This window comes from Malania oleifera, chromosome 11, assembly GCF_029873635.1.
Source record: "Malania oleifera isolate guangnan ecotype guangnan chromosome 11, ASM2987363v1, whole genome shotgun sequence".
Taxonomy (NCBI): domain Eukaryota; kingdom Viridiplantae; phylum Streptophyta; class Magnoliopsida; order Santalales; family Ximeniaceae; genus Malania; species Malania oleifera.
Window position 1 is genome coordinate 26,792,874 of NC_080427.1, and position 20,993 is coordinate 26,813,866.

The 20,993-nt window shown below is 40.0% G+C and overlaps 1 protein-coding gene across 1 annotated transcript; it reads right to left on the minus strand.

Annotated features, from left to right (window-relative positions):
• Positions 1-15,129: 15,129 nt before the first annotated feature.
• On the minus strand, positions 15,130-20,300 carry LOC131167266 (thioredoxin-like protein AAED1, chloroplastic). The gene is made up of 9 exons (XM_058125976.1): positions 19,891-20,300; positions 19,594-19,738; positions 19,411-19,456; positions 18,466-18,525; positions 17,872-17,908; positions 17,314-17,393; positions 17,070-17,161; positions 15,941-16,001; positions 15,130-15,517 (listed from the first exon to the last, which is right to left on the minus strand). Exons 1-9 carry the CDS (start codon positions 20,096-20,098, stop codon positions 15,458-15,460), a joined length of 789 nt encoding a protein of 262 aa, XP_057981959.1. The 5' UTR covers positions 20,099-20,300; the 3' UTR covers positions 15,130-15,457.
• Positions 20,301-20,993: the final 693 nt, after the last annotated feature.

The window sequence follows — 20,993 nt, forward strand, 5'->3', positions numbered from 1 at the left end:
ATAATCAAATAAACTTTCTATCTGTGAGCCCGATCTGCTCGCCCAGCTGGCTCACCTGAAAAATGTTAAAGTCATGGGGTGAGTCGACACTCAGTAAGTGGAAATATGCTATTACTAGTGTGTGGCAACTAAGTTAGGAATACTTTTTAAATAACAATTGAACTATAATACAATAGTAAATCTGTAAAGCATATATTTCTTTTCCCACAACGATAACAAACATTCGCCCCTAGTCGGCACTCACCAGGATGTCTCCGTACGCATCTAGGACAAATGGCAGGAAGTTGTCCACCCTAAAATCCTTTGTGCTCTACCATATGCCTCTAGCCTCCGCCAGATCTACCTTCTCTCCAGGGGCCTCAGCTGGGATCCGCCTGAAAACTCGAGGGCGTAGTCCTCTAACTCTGTGTCTTCGTCTCTCTAGATAGACTCTCCCCCGCTATAGTGGCTCTGTCAACCAACTCTGCAAAATCCTGGATTCTCAGTACCGCCACCTGCCTGTATATGTCTTGCTCCCTGGGACAGGCTCAGAAATTCCTGTATTCGAGCCTCTCTAACTGAGGCAGTGTAATATCTATCGAAGAACACATCCTTGAATTGAGCCCAGGTCATCAGCACTGGTATAGCCCTCTGCTCCTCCAACAGTCTGGTGGCTGCCCACCATCTCTCGACTTCCCCAGCCAGCCTATACGTAGCATATAAAACTCTCTGCTCGTTTATGCAATGAAGTACTGTCAAAATCTTCTCTACCTTTTGCACACAGTTCTCTGCAACTGCCGGGTCAGTCGCTCCAGAAAACGCTGGCGGATTCATCTTCATAAATTTCTCTATGGTATATCCCTGAGCTGAAGATGAACCTCCCTGCTCTCTAGATGTCCGTGCAATCTCAGTCATAACTTGCTGAGCCACACTACGTAGCACAGCATCTGAATCCCCACCTGCTACGCCAGAAGTATCAGCACCATCGTCCCCACTAGCGTGAGCGCTATTGCCTCTTGGGTCCATCTTGCAACCACATAGTACACCGTTTCAGAATTCTATTTCCCTACAGACCCAACTTATTCAACTAAAACTCCAAATCCTTTATTAACCATTCCTTCTGATCCTAACCCCAAAATCCAATCCTGTAACCCAAACACATGACTCGTTGATAGTTTACTATGGTTTTCTTGAATTCGTCACCCCAGGAAAAACATAGAAACCACCACGAAGATCCTGTAACTAGACCACAAAACAAAACCTCAAATATTTTCCTATATTCTGGTATTGTTTCCCACTGCACTCTAAAGTCTACAGAACCTAGCAACCTAAGCTCTAATACCAAACTGTGACGACCTCAAAATTTACAACATTTATATATATATATATATGCACTACTCTGATACCCCCTGCTATGAAACTCGAGCCTCGAAAGACACCGGGGTAAATCTGAATATAAAATCATATCTAAGGTTGGTACTTCAGGTACTGCGGGAAAAGAAGTTGTATTCTAAACTGAAGAAATATGAGTTTTGGCTAAATCAGGTCATGTTTCTAGCTCATGTTGTGTCGAAGGGTGGTATCTCAGTTGATCCTGGTAAGATAGAAGCAGTGGTCGACTAGGTGAAACCGAAGAGCGTACAGGATGTTTGGAGTTTCCTAGGATTGGTTGGTTATTACCGACGGTTCGTGGGGGGATTCTCTAAGTTATCTAGCCCTATGACACGGTTGACGAGGAAGGGTGTGAGATTTGATTGGACTGACGAGTGCGAGCAGAGTTTCCAAGAGTTGAAACACCGACTAGTTACTGCTCCAATTTTAACCATCCCATCTGGGGACGTTGGTTTTTTGATTTACAGTGACGCATCGCTGAAGGGGTTGGGATGTGTGCTGATGCAACAGAGAAAGTAATTGCTTATGCTTCTCGGCAACTCAAGGAGTACGAGAAGAATTACCCCACGCATGATTTGGAGTTGGCGGTGGTAGTATATGCGTTGAAGATCTGGAGACACTTTTTGTACGGTGAACAGTGTGAGATCTTCATGGACCACAAGAGCCTCAGATACTTTTTCACACATAAGGAGTTGAACATGAGGCAGAGAAGGTGACTTGAACTGATTAAGGATTACAATTGCACGATTAGCTATCACCCGAGGAAGGCCAATGTGGTAGCTGATGCGTTGAGTCAGAAGTCAGAGCACTCGTAAGTATCTACAATGGTAGGTCAACATCATATCATATAGGATCTGGAAAGTCTTGGCATGGAGTTGGTGGATGGTAATCATCAAGCTTTCATTGCTAGCTTGGTGATCTAGCCGACATTATTTAAGAGGATTCAAGCCACGCAGGCTAATGATGCGGTGTTAGTCGAGGTTGTTGAGAAAGTGCAGCAAGGGTTGGTTGCAAATTTTAACATCTCTGAGGGAGGTGTGCTGAGGTTTGGGAACAAGCTGCGTGTTCCAAACGACGAGGGGATAAAGAGGACGATTCTGGAGGAGGCACATCATTCTTTTTATACAGTACATCCGGGTAGTACGAAGATGTATTGGGATTTGCATGAATCTTTCTGGTGGAGTGGTATAAAGCAGGAGATTGCTAGATTTATGGAGCAATGTCTGACATGTCAGCAAGTAAAGGCTAAAAATCAAAGGCCAACAGGGCCGTTGCACCCATTAGGTATTCCGGAGTGGAAATAGGAGCATATCTCCATGGATTTCATTACTGGGTTACCACCACCACTTCACAGGCAGAACGCAATCTAGGTAATTGTGGACATGTTGACTAAATCTACTCACTTTGTACTAATGAAGGTTAGCTACTCTTTGAGTAAACTAGCAGGGTTGTACGTGTAGGAGATAGTCAGAATGTACGGGGTACCAATGTCCATTGTCTTAGATCGAGACCTGAGGTTTACTTCTCGATTCTGGAAGAGTTTACACGAAGCACTGGGGATGAAGCTTACTTTCAGTACAACGTTCCACCCCTAGACTGATGGACAGTCAGAGAGAATGATACAGATCTTGGAGGATATGTTACGAGTTTGTGTATTAGACTGCGGTGGTAGTTGGATTTAGTTTCTACCATTAGTGGAGTTTGCCTATAACAACAATTTCCAGGCTAGTATCGGGATGGCTTCGTTTAAGGCATTGTATGGTTGGAGGTGTCGGTCACCTCTGTATTGGGATAAGGTTGATGAACGGTAGATATTGGGTCTCGAACTCGTACAACAGGCTTTTGAGAAAGTCATATTGATCAAGGATAGGATTAAATTAGCTCAGAATCAGCAGAAGAGTTACACGGATGTTCACCGTCATGAGTTGGAATTCGAGGTGGGGGGTAAGATATTCTTGAGGATTGCTCCAATGAAAAGAGTGATGAGGTTCGAGAAAAAGGGCAAGCTGAGCCCAAGGTATATCAGACCATTCGAGGTACTGAAACGAGTGGGTCCGGTGGCCTACAGGATTGCATTACCCCCAGCGCTCTCAAGGATCCATGATGTGTTCCACGAATCCATGTTGAGGAGGTACATGCCGGATTTGTCGCATGTGATTAGTTACGAATCTTTAGAGATTGGGGATGCTTTGGCATATGAGGAGATACTCGTTCAGATTCTAGACCGTAAAGTTCAGAAGTTGCATACTAAGGAGATATCGTTAGTGAAGGTACTGTGGCGGAATCATGCGGTTAAGGAAGCTTCTTGGGAGTCAGAGACGGAAATACGCCAAAATTATCCGCAGTTGTTCTAAGTAGTAGTTTCGATAGTAAGATCGGTATGGGTATGTATGTATGTACGTATGTAATATTCTGCTATTGTAGTAATGACGTGTGGTTAGTCTCTAGGAGAGTTTTGTAATATTGTGAGCTCCCGAGATAGTGTATGTATGTAACCACGGTATTCCTCCACCATAAGTGAGGGTATGTAAGTATTGGAGATGAGGCTGCTATGTGGGTGGCCGCCAGCTCTTTCTAGAGTCGGGTATGCATTTGGGTATGTAGTTGAGTTGGTAAATAAGAGATTACAAAATTCGAAGACAAAATTTTTGTAAAGAGGGGAGCTTGTAAGAACCCTGCCCAAGATAAGTGTATTAAATAAATGAGAAAAGAGAAGGAAAATTTTAAAGGGTAAAAATCTATAGGGCTTGTCAACGAGGCTTCTTTGCTCATCGACGAAGCCTCTTGTTTAGTTCGGTGACGAGATTCAGTAGCTCGTTAACGAGGAGATGCCGAGAGATTTGGGAAATCCTGAAATCTCAGGCTCGTCGATGAGGTCACCTTGATGTTGATGAACTTCCTTCTACAGCTCGTCGACGAGGCTAGCCAAGTCAAAGGCTTATAAATATCTTTTTCACTTGCTTAATGGTTAAGAAACGAAAAATCTCTCTTTCTCTCTCGAACTCGAATCCTCCCTCTCTCTCTCTCTCTCTAGGATTTCAGGTCGTCTGTTTCCAGAATCAACGATTTGATGTTACCACTAGGGGTGAGCATAATTCAGGGAAAACCAAATTAACCGATTTAATCGGCCGAAATTGGCTGGCTTGGTTTGGGTAAAAAATGCGATTCAGTCAGTTCGGTTGGGATTTACAAAAATTTGGTTAATCGGTTTCGGTTCGTTAACAGCAAAAAATAATTTGGTTAATCAATTAACTGATTTATTAATTAATTAAATTTTAAGTATAAATTATGAATATAATTGTTATTTATTATGAACATGTATATACCTTGTGGAAATTAATGTTGTCATCGAAGGGGGCGACAAGGCTGAGCTTGGTGCGGCTACGGAGGAAAGTGATGGTGTTCCGACAAACGGGGAGGAGGATGAGGGCCAAGTTGAACTTGAGAGTCTTGGTGGCACCCTTGGTGGTGGTGGCACAGTAGCCCATGACGTCAAACGCCGCTCGGTGCTTGTATTGGATGAACTTCCAAGTGAAGAGGGCAGCACAAATGGCGAGCCACATCAAGATCACCCACGCGCACTTCCAATTGTCCTCCACGAAGTACTAGAGGTTGCGGTAGCCTCGCCGGAGCTGGTTGGGTTCCTTGGTGGGCACCAACTTCTAACTTAGTACTCGGCTGAAGACTGAAGTGAATTTTTATTGGGCCATTGTACTCGTTCTTTGAGTCTAGCAATGCGCTTGGGCTGAGCGCTCTGTTTTTTGTGGGCAAGGAATTCAATGGGCTTCTATTTGGGCCAATTTAAATCAATGCTAACAGATCCTAGGAGGCCTATGCTCACCAAAATTTTGAGATTAAGTTCAGTTTAACAAAATTAAAATAAATAGAAAGCTAATTAATTATACGGCCAGTGTTTGGATACGAACCTCAATGTATCTGAGGTTATCGGGATCCAACTCTTCCATGATAAGAGCAGCTTACTTGTCTGCCCGTTCTTTAATTAAGCTGGATTTGGTTAAAAAAAATTATAATTATATTCTATTTTTAGCAATTAATCTCAAATAATTTTGGTTAAATTTGGTTAACCGAATTACCCGAATTGGTAATTCGGTCGGGCTCGGTTCAGTGTGATTCAGCAATTCGGTCGGTTCGGTTAACAGCATTATTTAATCAAATTTTTCGATTAATTTGGTTAATTACCCGAATTTGGCCGAATCGACCGTTTGTTCACCCCTAGTTACCACGTGGATCAATAGGGGAAGCTCTACGTTTTTAGCGGATTGGAAATTCGATTCGAGGATTTTCGGATTTTGACCCAAAACCGAGGTAAGGGTCTAATTTCATTTTTCGTTTTTGTATATATGTAGTAGTAAGAATTATAGTGAAGTATAGTTCTTGGATGTTTAGGTTTTGGGAACTCGGTTCGTAGTTTTGGGGCCGTAGAGTATTTTGGTATTTCGGGAAAAGGTAAGGGGATTCTGTTTATATAAGTTATTTTTGAAATCGGGATCGATAAACCTATAGTTTACAATCGTATGTATGTTTTGGTTACTTATTTGGGAAAATCTATAGGGTTAAAATGCGAGATTTTCGAGTTACAATTTTTGGGAAAATTTGGGGTTTCGGGTATCATCTTTATTTCTATTAGGAAATCGTATGTTGTATAAAATTGTAGTATTGAGATGATCATACCTGTATTTGTATCAAACTGCGTTTCTCAAATTGAAAACGATATGATTTGTTGTATACTCAAATAAGTGTGGAATGAAATGTTGTATGTAAAATGTTCCAGGGTTTTGTAAAACAGCTAGGGGCGGCTAATTACCGTACGCTGATGAGTATAGGGACATGAGTTCTAAAATTGTTTCAGGTTTTGTAAATCAGCTAGGGGCGGCTAATTACCGTACGCTAAATCAACTAAGGACGGCTAATTATCGTACGCTGACGCCATGTCTCGGCTAATTACCGTGGGCGAGAGTGTCTGACTCTATATTCGAAAGTGTGAAATATTGTCTGTTTGTTTCGGCTAGTCACCGATGGGTGTGAGTAGACACCGTACTGGCAACAATATCATTGTGAGGCTTCGGTTATTGTAAGGTATCGGGTGCTTGAGTGTGACAACACTGACCGTATGTTTGGTATCGTATGTACTGGAACTGAATTGTGAAAATGCTAGAAATGTATTGTGTTATGTTTTATGTTGAATTAACACTTGTATGCCACACACTGATATAACCTGCTTTCTTCCTTACAGAGAGGTGTCTCACCTTGAATATACAAATGTTTTTCAGGTCCTTCGGGTAGCCGAAACTAGCATCCTAGCGTCCGGAAGCGTGGGTGTCGGTTAGCTGCGTTTAGTACCTGTGTAAATACGGGTTTTGTAACCGGGTTGTCATTGTTGGGTTTTGTAGACACCCGAAGTATGTATTGTATTTTGGGAATGTATATTCTAGTTATGTATAGACTCTGGTATGGTATGATGTATGTATAGAAAGAATATTTTCGCTACGTATTTAATGAGTATGAATATGTATGTGAATGTGTATAGGGTGTATGTGAACCCCACAGGGTCGGACCTTTATTCAGTTTAGTATCATGTATGTTTTAATTGATATAGAGACAGGTTAGGTTACTATATTCACACCTGAGACCCATCCGCGGGTTTGGGGCGTGACAGAAAGAGAGAGAGAGAGAGAGAGAGAGAGAGAGAAAATTAAAAGTTGGCGTAGGAGGCTCTAAAATTCACTTCCTGATTGTTCAGGAAGGAATTTCACATTCCTAGGTATATATATAACTTAATCATTATCACCCTACACACACACACACACATATATATATATATATATATATATATATATATATCTTTATTCTAATAAGTTTTTATTATCATTAATACCCTATTCATTTTATTTATTTATTTAATATTTTTATTATTATTTATTTATTTATTTACTTTTATTTATTTATTTTTATTTTTTATTATTATTATTTTTTTTTACACTTCCATGCATATAATTTTCTGGGGCATTACAGTAAATCATAATTACTCAACTTGAAGACACTACTAGCAAGGAAATGCATGTGTTTGAAGACATCCAAAGTCTTTCATACATTCCTATTGTTGAGTTTGTCATACCCAATGTGTTCGTTGATGCCAATTCTCAATTCAAGTCTATGGTACTGTCAATGGAACATGGCTTCTTGTATCACTCAACCATTGGCTTTCAAAAAGTCCACAATTGCTCTTTACTTTTGATCCTCTAGCATTTCAAAATTTGAGGCCAAATTTTTTCTAATTGGGGGGAGTTGATGTAGGACAAGAAGCAAGACCTTGGGAAGATCCTTGGTGGAATACTTTAGAAGAATTGGATCAATGATTGTTGAGTTTGCTTAGTAGTTTATTGTGTTTAGTATTAATTAATATAGGATTATGTGTATTTGTAAGACATTTGTAATATTTGTGTAATGAAGGGATTTGTTTGTAATTTATGTTGTTTTAGAGTAATGTCATGTGTAGGGCCTTTCTTATAAATAGTGTGTGAAAGCCATGTCGTAGATAGTTGCTGAATTTGAATTTAATAAGTGGACATGAGTTCCCCCTTATATCTCATCTCTCATCCTTCTCCTACTTTCCTCTCTTCAATTCAGTCTCTTCTAGTCTCTCCCATGGCTGCAAATCCTTGATGCTGCCTCTACATTATTTCTCTTCCTGATAGAGCTTCCCCAATTCCTAATTAGGTTTGGAAAGGACATTCTTTTGCGTTTAAGCCAACCATCTCCACTAAATCTCAATCCTCCTATTAGAATATTGAACACATTCTCATTGGCACTATAAGAACCATAAGTTTTCTCCCTATCCCTAGCCTTCTCTATTGAACTTGAAACCTATTTCTAATTGGGAAAATCATTAGCATTATATTATTTATCATTGTTGAACTCAATTCTCCATTATTGGCATTTCGTTAATCTCAATCCTTCCTATTTTTTATAATTTTCATCCCTTGAATTCTAACCTCACTAACCTTGGGTACAACTGTTGGGGTGGATCTAGAAGCAACAATCACACACGGGAAAATAAACAAACAAAATGGAACACCGAATTTACGTGGTTCGGTCGAATCGACCTACGTCCACGAAACACACACCACTTTACTATAACCGGGAGAACAATACGAGGAGGAGGAGGCTACTGCCTTCAACTCAACTCTCTTCTCTCTCTCTTTCTCACAACACACTCTCTGCACACAGCTCTGTTCTACGCACAACACAACACACACACTTCTCACACTGCACACACTACAACACAGCACACTGCTATATATAGCCATGGGGAGGTGGAGTGGTTAGCGAAAAATTCAAACATGGTGGCTTAATGTCAGACATGGTAGGCAAGGTTGGTGAAGGGCTGTTGGTCTCCATTTACTATAGGTCTCCATTTCAACATTAGTTGTGGGGGAGGTGCTACTGCCGATGACTCCATACCTGCAATCTCAACAAACTCCCACTTGGAGACGGAGGCAGCATCTCAACCAGTGTATAGGCAAATGATGTGCTCATGTTTGTATTTAAGCATGAAGACCAACTGAAGTTGAGCACAACTTCAGCTTCTCTGTAGTCACTACCTTCGTTAACATGTCAGCTGGATTCCTGCTACCTTGAATTTTTTTAAGTGCTAGCACTCCATCCTCTAATAGAGATATGATGAAGTGATAACGCAGTCCAATATGTTTGGTTCTGGAATGAAATGTAGAGTTCTTTTCCAGATGTATCGCACTTTGATTGTAGCTGTACAAAACGTTCCTCTCTTATTTTAATCCAAGCTCTGTCAACAAACCCTGAAGCCAAATCATCTCTTTATTGGCTTCTGTCACTACTACGTAGTCAGCTTCTATAGTGCATAGGGCAACAATCTTTTGTATCTACGACATCCAACTAACAACTGTTGTGCCAATAGTGAACACATATTCGGTGGTGCTCCTACGGTGATCAACTTCACTAGCAAAATCAGCATCTACATACCCTTTGACTTTCAAGTCTCTTTTGTCGAAACATAAGCACTTATCAACAGTGCCTTTGAGGTACCTGAAGATCCACTTCACTGCTTCCTAGTGAGTCTTCCTTGGATTTGACATAAACTTACTGACTGCTCCCATTGCTTGGCCAATGTTCGGTCTGGTACAAACCATGGCGTACATGAGATTTCCAATGGCTGAGGCGTAAGGTACCTTAGCCATGAAGTCCTTCTCTTCATCTTTCTGGGGAACCTAATCCTTGGAGAGGCAAAAGTGTCCTGCCAATGGTGTATTTACTGCTTTGGTGCTGCTCATGTTAAATTTCTGTAAAACACGGCTAATGTACTCCGACTGAGATAACTGCAACGTTCCCTATCGCTTATCTCTGGAGATCCGCATTCCAAGTATCTGCTTTGCTGAGTCTAAGTCCTTTAAGTTAAACTCTTTTTACAATTGCTACTTCAATTTCCTGATCTCTTTTATATCTGGTCCTACGATTAACATGTCATCCACATATAACAATAGAATGATATAGCTATACTGATACCTCTTGAAGTAGCAACAGTGGTCGGCGTTGCACTTTAGAAAATCATTCCTGTGCATAAAGCCGTCAAATTTCTGGTACCATTGTCTGGGAGCTTGTTTGAGACTGTACAAGCTCTTCTTTAACCTGCACACCAAATTCTCTTTACCTTTCTCTAAGAATCCTTCTGGTTGAAGCATGTAAATTTCATCATCAAGATCACCGTGAAGAAATGTCGTCTTCACATCTAACTGCTCGAGATATAGGCCCTCTGAGGCAACAATGCTCAACACTAATTTGATGGTTGTCAGTTTCACAACTGGTGCAAAGATGGCGGTGTAGTCAATTCCTTCCTTCTGCTCGAAGCCTTTGACTACCAACCGAGCCTTGTACCTCCTGGAGCCGTCATGCTCCTCTTTGATTATGTACACCCACTTGTTGTGAAGGGCCTTCTTACCTTTGGGCAACTCAGTTAGTTCCCACGTTTTGTTGGACGTTAGGGACTTCATCGCAAGCTCCCACTTGCTTGTATCTGCCACCTGACATGTTTTATCATAGTGTTCAGACTCTCATCCATCTGTAAGAAGTAAATAATCTATATACCTTCTATTTGGTATATAAGGCCGAGAAGATCTCCTAAGCTCCAGAGCTGGAGTAGGAGGTGATGGTGCGACGATTTACTCCACTGGTTCCTCCGTCTGAGGATTCTCAGCATTCTGTTGTTGCGTTCCAACACCTTCTAAAACATTATCCATATCTACATAGGTTGACTCTCTCTAAACTCGTTCGGTGGATTCTGATGTGTGCCTATCTTTGTGCATCAGCTTTTTGTTGAAAATCATGTCTTTGCTTCTGATCAACTTCTTGTTTTCATCATCCCAAATGCGATACCCATATTCTTCTTCACTGTAACTAAGGAAGGTGCATTTCTGAAACTTAGGATCAAGCTTGTTTCTGACATGATCACTAATATGTACATATGCAACACAACCAAAAACTTTCAAATGTGAAAGTCTCACCTCTTTTCTGTTCCATACCTCTTATTGTATACGGTGGTCCAAAGGTACTGATGGACCCCTATTAATCAAGTACGCTGCTGTGTCGACTACTTCTGCCCAGAACTGCAATGGTAAGCTCGACTGTATTGCTTCTGGCTCTTTCAGTCAACGTTTGGTTCATCTGCTCTACTACGTTGTTGTGTTGAGGCGTACTTGGCACAATTCTTTCCATCCTGATACCGTACTCATAGCAAACTTTCTTGAACCCGATGTCTTGATACTCACCACCATTGTCTGTTCTCAGCTTCTTGATTTTCAAACCAGTTTCGTTTTCAACCATAGCTTTCTATACCCTGAAAGCATCAAATACTTTCGACTTATACTTTAGAAAGTAAACTCATACCTTTCGAGAATGATCGTCAATGAAAGTGACGAAGAAATTCCTTTCGCCTATGGATGAGACGGGCATCGGTCCCCATACATTTGAGTGGACTAGTTCTAGTCTCTCCTTCTTTGGGGCACGAGTGCTTGTCTGGAACCTGACCCTCTTCTATTTCCCAAATATGCAATCCTTGCACATGTCAATTTTGACTGACCGTAGACCACTCAATTTTCCCTTTGAATGCATCACCCTGAGTCCTTTCTTGCTCATGTGACCTAGTTGTTGGTGCTAGATGTTGTTGTCATCATTTCTTGCAGCAACTGAAATACACATGGAGGCATTGGAGGTTAGATAAAGTGTTCCATTTTTCTTACCTCGCGCAATCGTTAGTACACCCTTTGAAACCTTCCATTCATCGCCAATGAATTCGTCGTGTATCCCTCATCTACTAGTTGACCAACTGAGATCAAGTTCATCCTGAGGTCTAGAATATATCTGACATCCTTCAACTTCTATATTGATCCGTTTATTTTGATCTTCACAACTCCCTTGCCAGCTATGTCGCAAGGTTAATCATTACCAAGGTACACCTTACCGAAATTACCTGGTGTGTACTCCTCTAGGCAATCTCTGCTGCAAGTGGCATGAAATGAGGCTCCAGAGTCTAAGACCCAAGACTCCTACTTGCTCTACAGAGAACATATCAATGCATCTTTTTCTCCTAACGAAGAGGCAAGATATGCTTCTTTCTTCGCCTCAGATTCCTTTCTCAAACTTTTGCACTGGTTTCTGAAATGTCCAGCCTTTCCATAGTTCCAGCACTCAAAGTTTATTTTGCCCTGGGAACCTCTGGGATTTTTGGATCTAGATCGCCCGGTCCTAGATCTGTTACGATTGTTTGATCGTCCATGCCCACTTCCTTTTCCTCAACTTTCCACATTCAAGGTTGAACTTAAGTGGAGGCATTGCTTCCGTAAAATTCATACTGATGACCTCATTGTACTTCAACTTTGACTTTCCTGCAGAGCTACTGATTGTAGTAACAATACATTTCCAACCCTCAGGCAGCTGACTAAGAATCAGTAGGGCACGGATCTCATTGTCAAATGTAATTCCAATCGAGGCGAGTTGATTCGACAGCTCATTGAAATTATTCAGGTGTCTGCTAAAACTTTCACCTGTAGACATATTCATGGTAAACAATTTTTTCATCAAGTGTACCTTATTCGTGGCTGATGGCTGCTCGTACATATTGGATAGCGCATCCATAAGGGACTCGGTGGTTGTCAAATGATTAATGTTGAAGGCAACAGACTTTGCCAACGTCATTCTGATAGCTCCGAGAGCTTTTCGGTTAAGCAACTCCCACTCTATTTCCTTCATGGATTCTAGCTTCTCCTTCAATGGTATGTGCAACTCCTTACCAAACAAGTAGTCTTTAATCTGCATTTTCCAGAAACCGAAGTTCGTGCCGTCAAACATCTCAATTTGAGAGCTCTTTTTGTTTGACATCTTGATTTGCTGATCTAGAGACGGAATTAACCCAAACGAACAGCATGGTTGGATCTGAAACGACCGAAAATCTTAGAAATGGTTCAAACCATTCGAAAAATGGACCCGAAATGGCTCCGAAAATTCAAGTCAAAGATCTGGTCAAACTGTGTCCAATTTGGTCAACTATAACGAAATATTCCTCTGATTGACGAAATATTCCTGATGGCGTTAGTGACATCATTAACTGACGTCGTTGCTAACGTGGCAGTGTGGGGCCCACTGCTGTCGTGTTACTATGGGTCCCAACTGCTGACGTGGCAGCTGATGTGGAGTGGGCCCGGGGTGACGTGGCGGCTAACTTGACACTGACATGGGGCTGACTGGGTGCTGATGCGATGCGCTAACAAGGCACGAGGCCCAGCTGACCTTGCACTAACGTGGACGAGTGACGTGGCACTGACTTCGCATCGTTTTCTTCCTTCCGTTGCTTCGCCGGGCGTTCATCGGGGCGTGGCAGCGCATGGAATGACCTGTCGATCACTTGCCTGCGCATGGAAACGTCGTCTGTACTTTGGCGGCACGTGCAGGCGTGCGCGGTGCTATTTGAGCTCATTTCGAGCTCTGGTTACCACCGTTGGCTTCGTTTTGACGAGAGGAACACGATGGTGGGCTCAAAACTGAGTTTTGGGCTACTAGACAGAGGCTCCAATTTGGGAATTTTTTCTCTGATCTGGCGATTTTGCTCCAACCTCTCTCTGATACCAATTGTTGGGGGTGGATCTAGAAGCAACAATCACACACAGGAAAATAAACAAACAAAATGGAACACCGGATTTACATGGTTCGGTCGAATCGACCTACGTCCACGGAGCACGCACCACTTTACTATAATCGGGAGAACAATACAAGGAGGAGGAGGCTACTACCTTCAACTCAACTCTCTTTCTCACAACACACTCTCTGCACACAGCTCTGCTCTATGCACAACACAACACACACACTTCTCACACTACACACACTACAACACAACACACTGTTATATATAGCCATGGGGAGGTGGAGTGGTTAGCAAAAAATTCAAACACGGTGGCTTAATGTCAACCATGGTAGGCAAGGTTGGTGGAGGGTTGTTGGTCTCCATTTACTGCAAGTCTCCATTTCAACGTAAGCTGCGGGGCAGGTGCTACTGCCAACGACTCCACACCTGCAATCTCAACAACAACTTCTTAATCTCCTGCTTCTAAATCATCTTTAAGTTAAGAGTGATATAAGGATTGGTTCAGGGGCAGATAGGACTTTTTGAGTGTTTGTTTCAATGGTGGCCATGGTAGGAATCGCATCAAAGTGGCTCTTGTAGCGGCCCTTGCAATCTTCCTTGAAATCTAACCCCTTCCCCTGCAAAATTTCTTGCAAGAGAGGTGTCAAGTTCTTTTTCTTCAAGTTAGCCCCAAATAGAATTGTTTTTCCACAACCCATCCACAATGTCTATTTTTAGGCATGTTAGGTTGTATCTTATTAACGGTCCCATTACGATGCGTAAAGTTTTTGTCTTGTGATCCTGCCTCATTTCACACCAAGAAGGACAAATGTTATTTGGTGACTAGTGCTGCGTAAGCACCAATGTTGTTTGCAACTGAAAAACAGTTCTTGAAATTGCTTTGTTAGTGTTATTCCATCAGCTGCTTATAAAGAAGTCAAAACACCAAGAAAGTTTTGAAGTTCGGCCAGCAAAGAGGAAGAAACCTCGAAGCAAACACCGATGACCATCAAAGACTTGTCATGCATCAAAACGTGTACGAGTTTTTATATATGAAAACTTTGGTAATTTAGTACTTTTTTAAAATCTTTATATTTAACCAAATCTATAGAATGATCTATATATGTAATTCAACCTATAGAAAAATGAATTTTCAACAGGCGAGAAACGAAGCACTAATGTCTTTAAACTTGTAATGGGGTTGGATATTTCCCTCACATTTGTTGAGCCTTGAGCCAACAGTTAGGATATTACAGTGAAACCTGCAGGTCACACATTCAAGTTACAAAAACAACCACTACAATGTTGAGGTAATGCTGTGTACCCTTCTTAGATCCCGATGTGGTGCGGGAAGCTTGTGCTGGATGTTGCGTTTATCCTCGCCTCGCCAACAGAAGAAATTGGGATTCAGTACTGCCACCAGATTCTATTAGTCGGTCCTTGGTGGAAAATGGTACATTCTTGGGGAATACAGTCCAGCAGACTTCCCTTGGTGAAAACTGGCAGTATTAAGCTAGTGGTAATAAAGCTTTCATATCTGAAATGAAATATAATAATCAAAGAATGATCCCGCAGCAGGCAGGGGAAAAATCTGTGCAAAATGCTTATTATCCATTAATTGTTTATGAATAGTGCACTACAATTGTCAGCAAAAGCTGTAAAATTATTCAGAATTTTTCGTACAAGATTTGAACCAAAACAAGAAAAAAAAAATATATGACCAGCAAATTTCCTTTGAACTTAAGACAGCCTTAGCAGCCTCCTGGACCCAAACTAATTAGGGTTTTGAAAACTAAGACTGTGGAACTCCTGCGAGGAGGAGACAGTGAGAAACCCCTGGATGCAGGGCCCGCGCCAAAAGGTGGGATACACATTACAGACAGAGAGAGTTAAAAGTTAAGCAATGCCTCATTTGAATCTTCATGAGCAACATACTTTCAGGATATCTTCAATATCTGGATCATCTCCTGCTTCTTTGTCCTGTATAAATCAACATATTCATCATGGTATTTATGAGTATCAAACAAATCCCTTGTAGCAGAATGCACAGGTTTATGGAGTCATCACCAAACTTCCTAACATGATAAAAAAACTAAAAATAAGATCATTAATTGGTATCTCGAAATTGCTTTGATTTTTATAGTCAAATTGGTTTGTTTCGTAGAAGAGTTATAAAACATGTGAAATTATTCATATGCTCTAGATGGGGAACAATTTTATTTTCATAGGAAGCTGAAGATCCAAGTTTCTTTTTTGCAAACATATGCAAGTTGGAATTTCCAAACTAACATATTTGTTTTTGTTGAAGCTCCAAATTGATTATTGCCATCTTGATGGATTCAAAGGTTTTTAACAGAAAATTTAAAGAAATGAAGAACAGGAGGAGAGAAGAGGGAGGATTACCCTGTGGACATATGAAATGTTGTGTTTACCAGGACCTGCAACAATGATCCCCCCTTGTTGCCTGAGAAAACAGCCAGAAAAATATCCTATCTTATGCATCTGTCAAAATGGTATGAGAGAGAAACAAGGAAAAAAATGTAGGAGGATACAGTCATTAGCCACAAAACACAGAAAAATCCTGTACACTACCAGTCCTATTTTTTAACACGGCGACAATTACAGATGCTACGACTAGCTCAAAACAAACTATTACAACTCATCCTATCTCACAATTCTACTAAAAAATTATAGGAATAACTCAACCACATTTATGCAAATTCATCACTTTAAACCATAGATGCGGAAGGCCTTTGCCAGATTTTCTTTGGATGCTTTTTTTTTTTTTTCATAATAGAAGCTTTAACATTGATGCTGATCATTTCCATTTAGCAAACAAAACATGCTCAAAGCAGACAAAATAGCTCTTCCACAGTATACCATTACTGAAATTATGAAAGATTTTGAATGGAAAGGTTTAAATTTCTTAATGAAGTCAGTCATGCTCTTTTTGAGATAAATTTCATTACATGCTGCACCTGCTTTAACGCATGTGATAATATGCTTGGTCAGTCATGGAAAGATTGTGATTTATCAGGCTCATGTTCTTTGTTCAAGCAAGTGAAAGCATGCATGTGTCTTGTCCGTTATGTGTAGTAGTTTCTATTGGTTGAAATAGTAAGAGGCGTCTTGTATTGTAGTAAACAGTTAGTATGCTTCATGTACGAAGTGATGCAAGAGAATAAAGTAGTGGTACATAGTGTGGTTTAAAATATTATGTTATGGTCGTAAAAAAATTAACTCTATTGTAACATGGGTTGGACTCCAGAAGAGTCTATAGATATCCTGTACGGGCAAGTGGTCAACACATCTCTTCCATGTCTTCTACTCTAATCCAACTCTCTCCATTGAGTTCTCGCATCATCTTTGATACTGTGCCCTCTTAGGTGGTTCTACATCTCCCAATCCTCGTTCATAATAAGCCAACATCTGACTTTCCTATCCCCCCATCCCTCCCCCAGAAAATAGATTCTCTTCAAAAATTGATCTGCAAATGTATTATACATTGTTTGTTGTAAGATGGTTCACATACCAGCCGCCTCTGGTCACTGTGTCCCTTTCGAAAGAAAGCTTCCAGTCTTGTCGGTAACCTTCCATGTATAACTGTATTATCTTCAGACCAGCCTAAATTTGTGAGGTAACTAAAATAAGTAATCCTGGTAGAAGTTGCAACATCTCAAAGTTTCACAAACATTAGATTTATAAGCCACTAGTGTTGTATGTATGGATATGAACATGGTCTGCACAGACATTAAGTACAAATTTTTATTACATACCCCAGGTGTGAATGTGGTTGATGCCCCAGAAACAAATCTCAATGCCTCATATGATGAGTGGCTAGGATCTGCATACACTTCTGAGACCAAAACAAGAAACAAAAAAGGTGTTATGGGGCCTGCAATAAGGGGAACGCACAATAACTTGAACATTATACCATTAAGCTGGAAGCTATGAAGGAAGCCATCACCAGTAAGGTTGCTTATCTATTATTAAATTAATTGACCCTGGAACTTAGTCCAAGAAAATCCATTTGAACCATCAATCATGATAATTTTATCCATTCCTCTGACTAAACATAAATTCCATTGCATATCATAAGACTAAGGATGCAACTATCAATAAAAGTTGTTTGATTAAAGTTCAATATGTGTGGTGTGTGTTGCATGTATAGATGAGATCTATAATCAATCAAGCAAAGAGGAAATTGTATTGGCGGTTCATCATTTTTATCAAATTTAATGCCTCGGTTGATACCTAACTTAGAAGCAATGCCATTTGAACCACTAATGTGACCTGCATCAGAAATTAATCAAAAAAGCCTTCAAGAGACATACCTCCCTGAAATTTAGTCTGCTCAAAGAATGTTTTTGCCTACAACAAATTACTGAAAATAGTTATAACAAAGATTTGACCCAGTAATGAATTGATAAAACAGCAGAAGTAAGTGTGCAGAAACTGACTACAGGAGAGTTGGGCAGAGGCTATCAAATCCAGCAAAATGGTAACTGTACCAGTTTGGAAGATACATACATAACAATGAGGAAAGGGCTCAGCAGTCCTAAATTCTATGGAGAGGCTTGCTTGATGGAAATTTCTAAAAATGCCAAGAAATTCTAATGCACTCCTACTTCAAATATAGCTGAAGGACTGCATAGCGAACTCCCCAACGCCTCTTCTCCAAAAAAAATAAAACTAATTAAAAGAAGAAAAAATTTCATAATATCACCAAATTCATGATCCTTCAAGTAGATGGACTAGGATGAGTATAGATTGACTAGTCGTATCTCATTTGGTTCACAAAATGTTATAGGGCGGGAATGGAATTGAATGAAAAATTAAATGATCTGACAAATTCAAATCCATCTTATTCCACATTTGACCACATATTAGATGTATAATCAATGTGAAAAAACTTTGCCAAGACAGACCTGATCAATGCTACCTGGTCCAATCAAAACAAGTGCCACGCCAGATGCACTCATTCTATCCTGCCAACAAATCAAAACTATAACATATAATTAGGCAGAGGTAAGCAAACGAAAATGATAGCCATTTATCATTGGATATGATGGGGAAGCCAAGACTTCAAGTTAACAGGAGCAAAACAACATTATGCTCACAATTCTTCATTAGTAATATATAGTTAATATTTGATGTACTTTGAATAAACAAAGTTAAACACACAGTTGGCTATTTAGAATGGAGAAGCACCAATACCCATATACAAATAAGAGTGGTACAGGGCAATTTATTGGGAATAGAGGGGTCAAACACAATGAAATATAGGGAAAACTTTAATATCTAATATTCTAATACTAATTAAGCTCCAGAAGCTAAATAAGATCAACATTAATCAACCATGGATTAGCTTCTTGAAAGCACTCTACTTTAGAGGGGTAAGGTGTGATAATTGCAGCATTTGGGTTTGAGGAATGTCTCTTTGTGAAATTGGCAGTGAGAAGTCATGCAATCCTACCGATTAAGAAACCCACATAGGGTAGCCCATAAGTAAGGGCAAACTCTTGGGAAGCCATTATGAGTTTGATTAATTGCAGGATAGAACCTTGGATATCCGTGATGAGTTGCATTAAGGTGGTGTTAGGTAGAATTGATTTTGGACCTTAAATTTATTTTTATATTTTTAATGAGGATTTGGAAGCAACTCAATACATTGTATACCAAACGCACACACATTTAAATCTACCACACGGAGGCCGAAATCAATCTCCCGAACTTAGGGAGAGTCTTGGAGGTAGGAAGATCAGTTCACTGTCTGATCCTTTTGATATAAAAATAATAATAAATAAAAGAATGTAAAGAATGTTGCATCTCGATCTTATTAATACAACCATCTGATGTCCCTTACAAAATACCTTCTTGGAAGCAAGATAATCAGCTCGCTTGCGACACAGGACACATCTGCAGTCAACAAGCAGAAAAAGATTGATTAACCATCACTATTCAGTATACAGAACTAGTTCTTTTCTTAAAAAAAAAAATCAATTAACATAAATTAAAACTTCAAATTTGAAGGAAACTGGAAAAAGAAGAATAACCCAAAATGGCGAGCAAATGCGACCACAGCTTTCCTATCCTTCCACAAATCGGAAATCGGAATCCCATTCCCATCCAAATCAAACACCTCTACTCTATCCAGTAAGTCCGTGGTATCTTCGCCGAGCACCGAACGTTTATCAATTCCTGCTCACACGACATCTGTAGAATTATTTAAAACCTCAAGCCATATCAAAAACCCCAGAATAGAAAACATGAAGGAAGGAAAATACACCCTTTCTGTTTGATTGGTGAGGAAGTTGGGAAAAGAAACGAACATAACAGAAAACGAAACTTGCCCGGAGAACCAGAGACTGCCGAGACTGTGACGCAGCTTCGTGACGATGAATGTCTAGTATTCTCGCTGCAGTCTTTGAGATAGGGAGGGAAGGTAACGTTGTGATTCTGTGATGGTTTTGGGAACGGAAGAGTCGAATTATGGACTTTATTGTTTCTGCTGTGAAAGAGGGGGTTTGAGAAGATCGCTGTAGGGATAGAAATCGCCATGGATGATCAGCGGAGGAGGAGAGGAGGAGCAATGGGAGCTGGCGGGTAAGCGTTGCTTGCGACCGTTATGCCAATGAAAAGAGGGAGAGCAAAGATGTGGGAGCCGGCGTTACGCGTGGCGGATTTTAGTAGGGGTGATAAAATGGGTCAGCGGGACAGATTTGGACTCGTAAATGGTTAGGGATGAGTTTGGATTCGATTCAAATAGACGATTTTGTTAAAGGGTGACTAATATACAAATTGATTTAATAAATATGTTATAAATGAGAATTCATTTAAAAATATAATTTATTTATTTAATTTTTAAAAAAAAATTTAATATAAAGTGACATATTTTTTTAAAAAAAAATAACACTTTTTTATTTTATTTATTAATATTTTAACAAAAAACAAGCATAAAATGTAAAAAACAAATAGTATACCTTTTTAATTAATATTTTTTTGATGTAATGTATAAAATTAAACAGGTCACCCGATGAGTACCCAACTCAAACTCGCCTACCATGTTTATTAAACGGATCAAGTTCAGATTGACCCATTTATAAATGGATCACCTTCTACTAAATTCGAAACCGATTTAAATGGATGGGTCGCGGATCATCCACCGAATCCCGACCCATTTTGCCACCCCTAGATTTTAGCTATGTGAGAGGAGACATTTTATGAAATGAAGTGGATGTAATTTTAAATTTATGAATGGATTCTTAATATAATTAGAACTATTTTAAAATTTTAACGTTAAATTAACTTATTTGTTTGATAACAAATTTCTAAATATGTACATGAAAATAGATTGGTGCAATGAGTAGAATTGTGTTGTGAAGGACAATGTTCAACAAAGCCTCTATATCGGCCTCATATCATATCAAATAAACAAAGAACCATGCTATTTGTG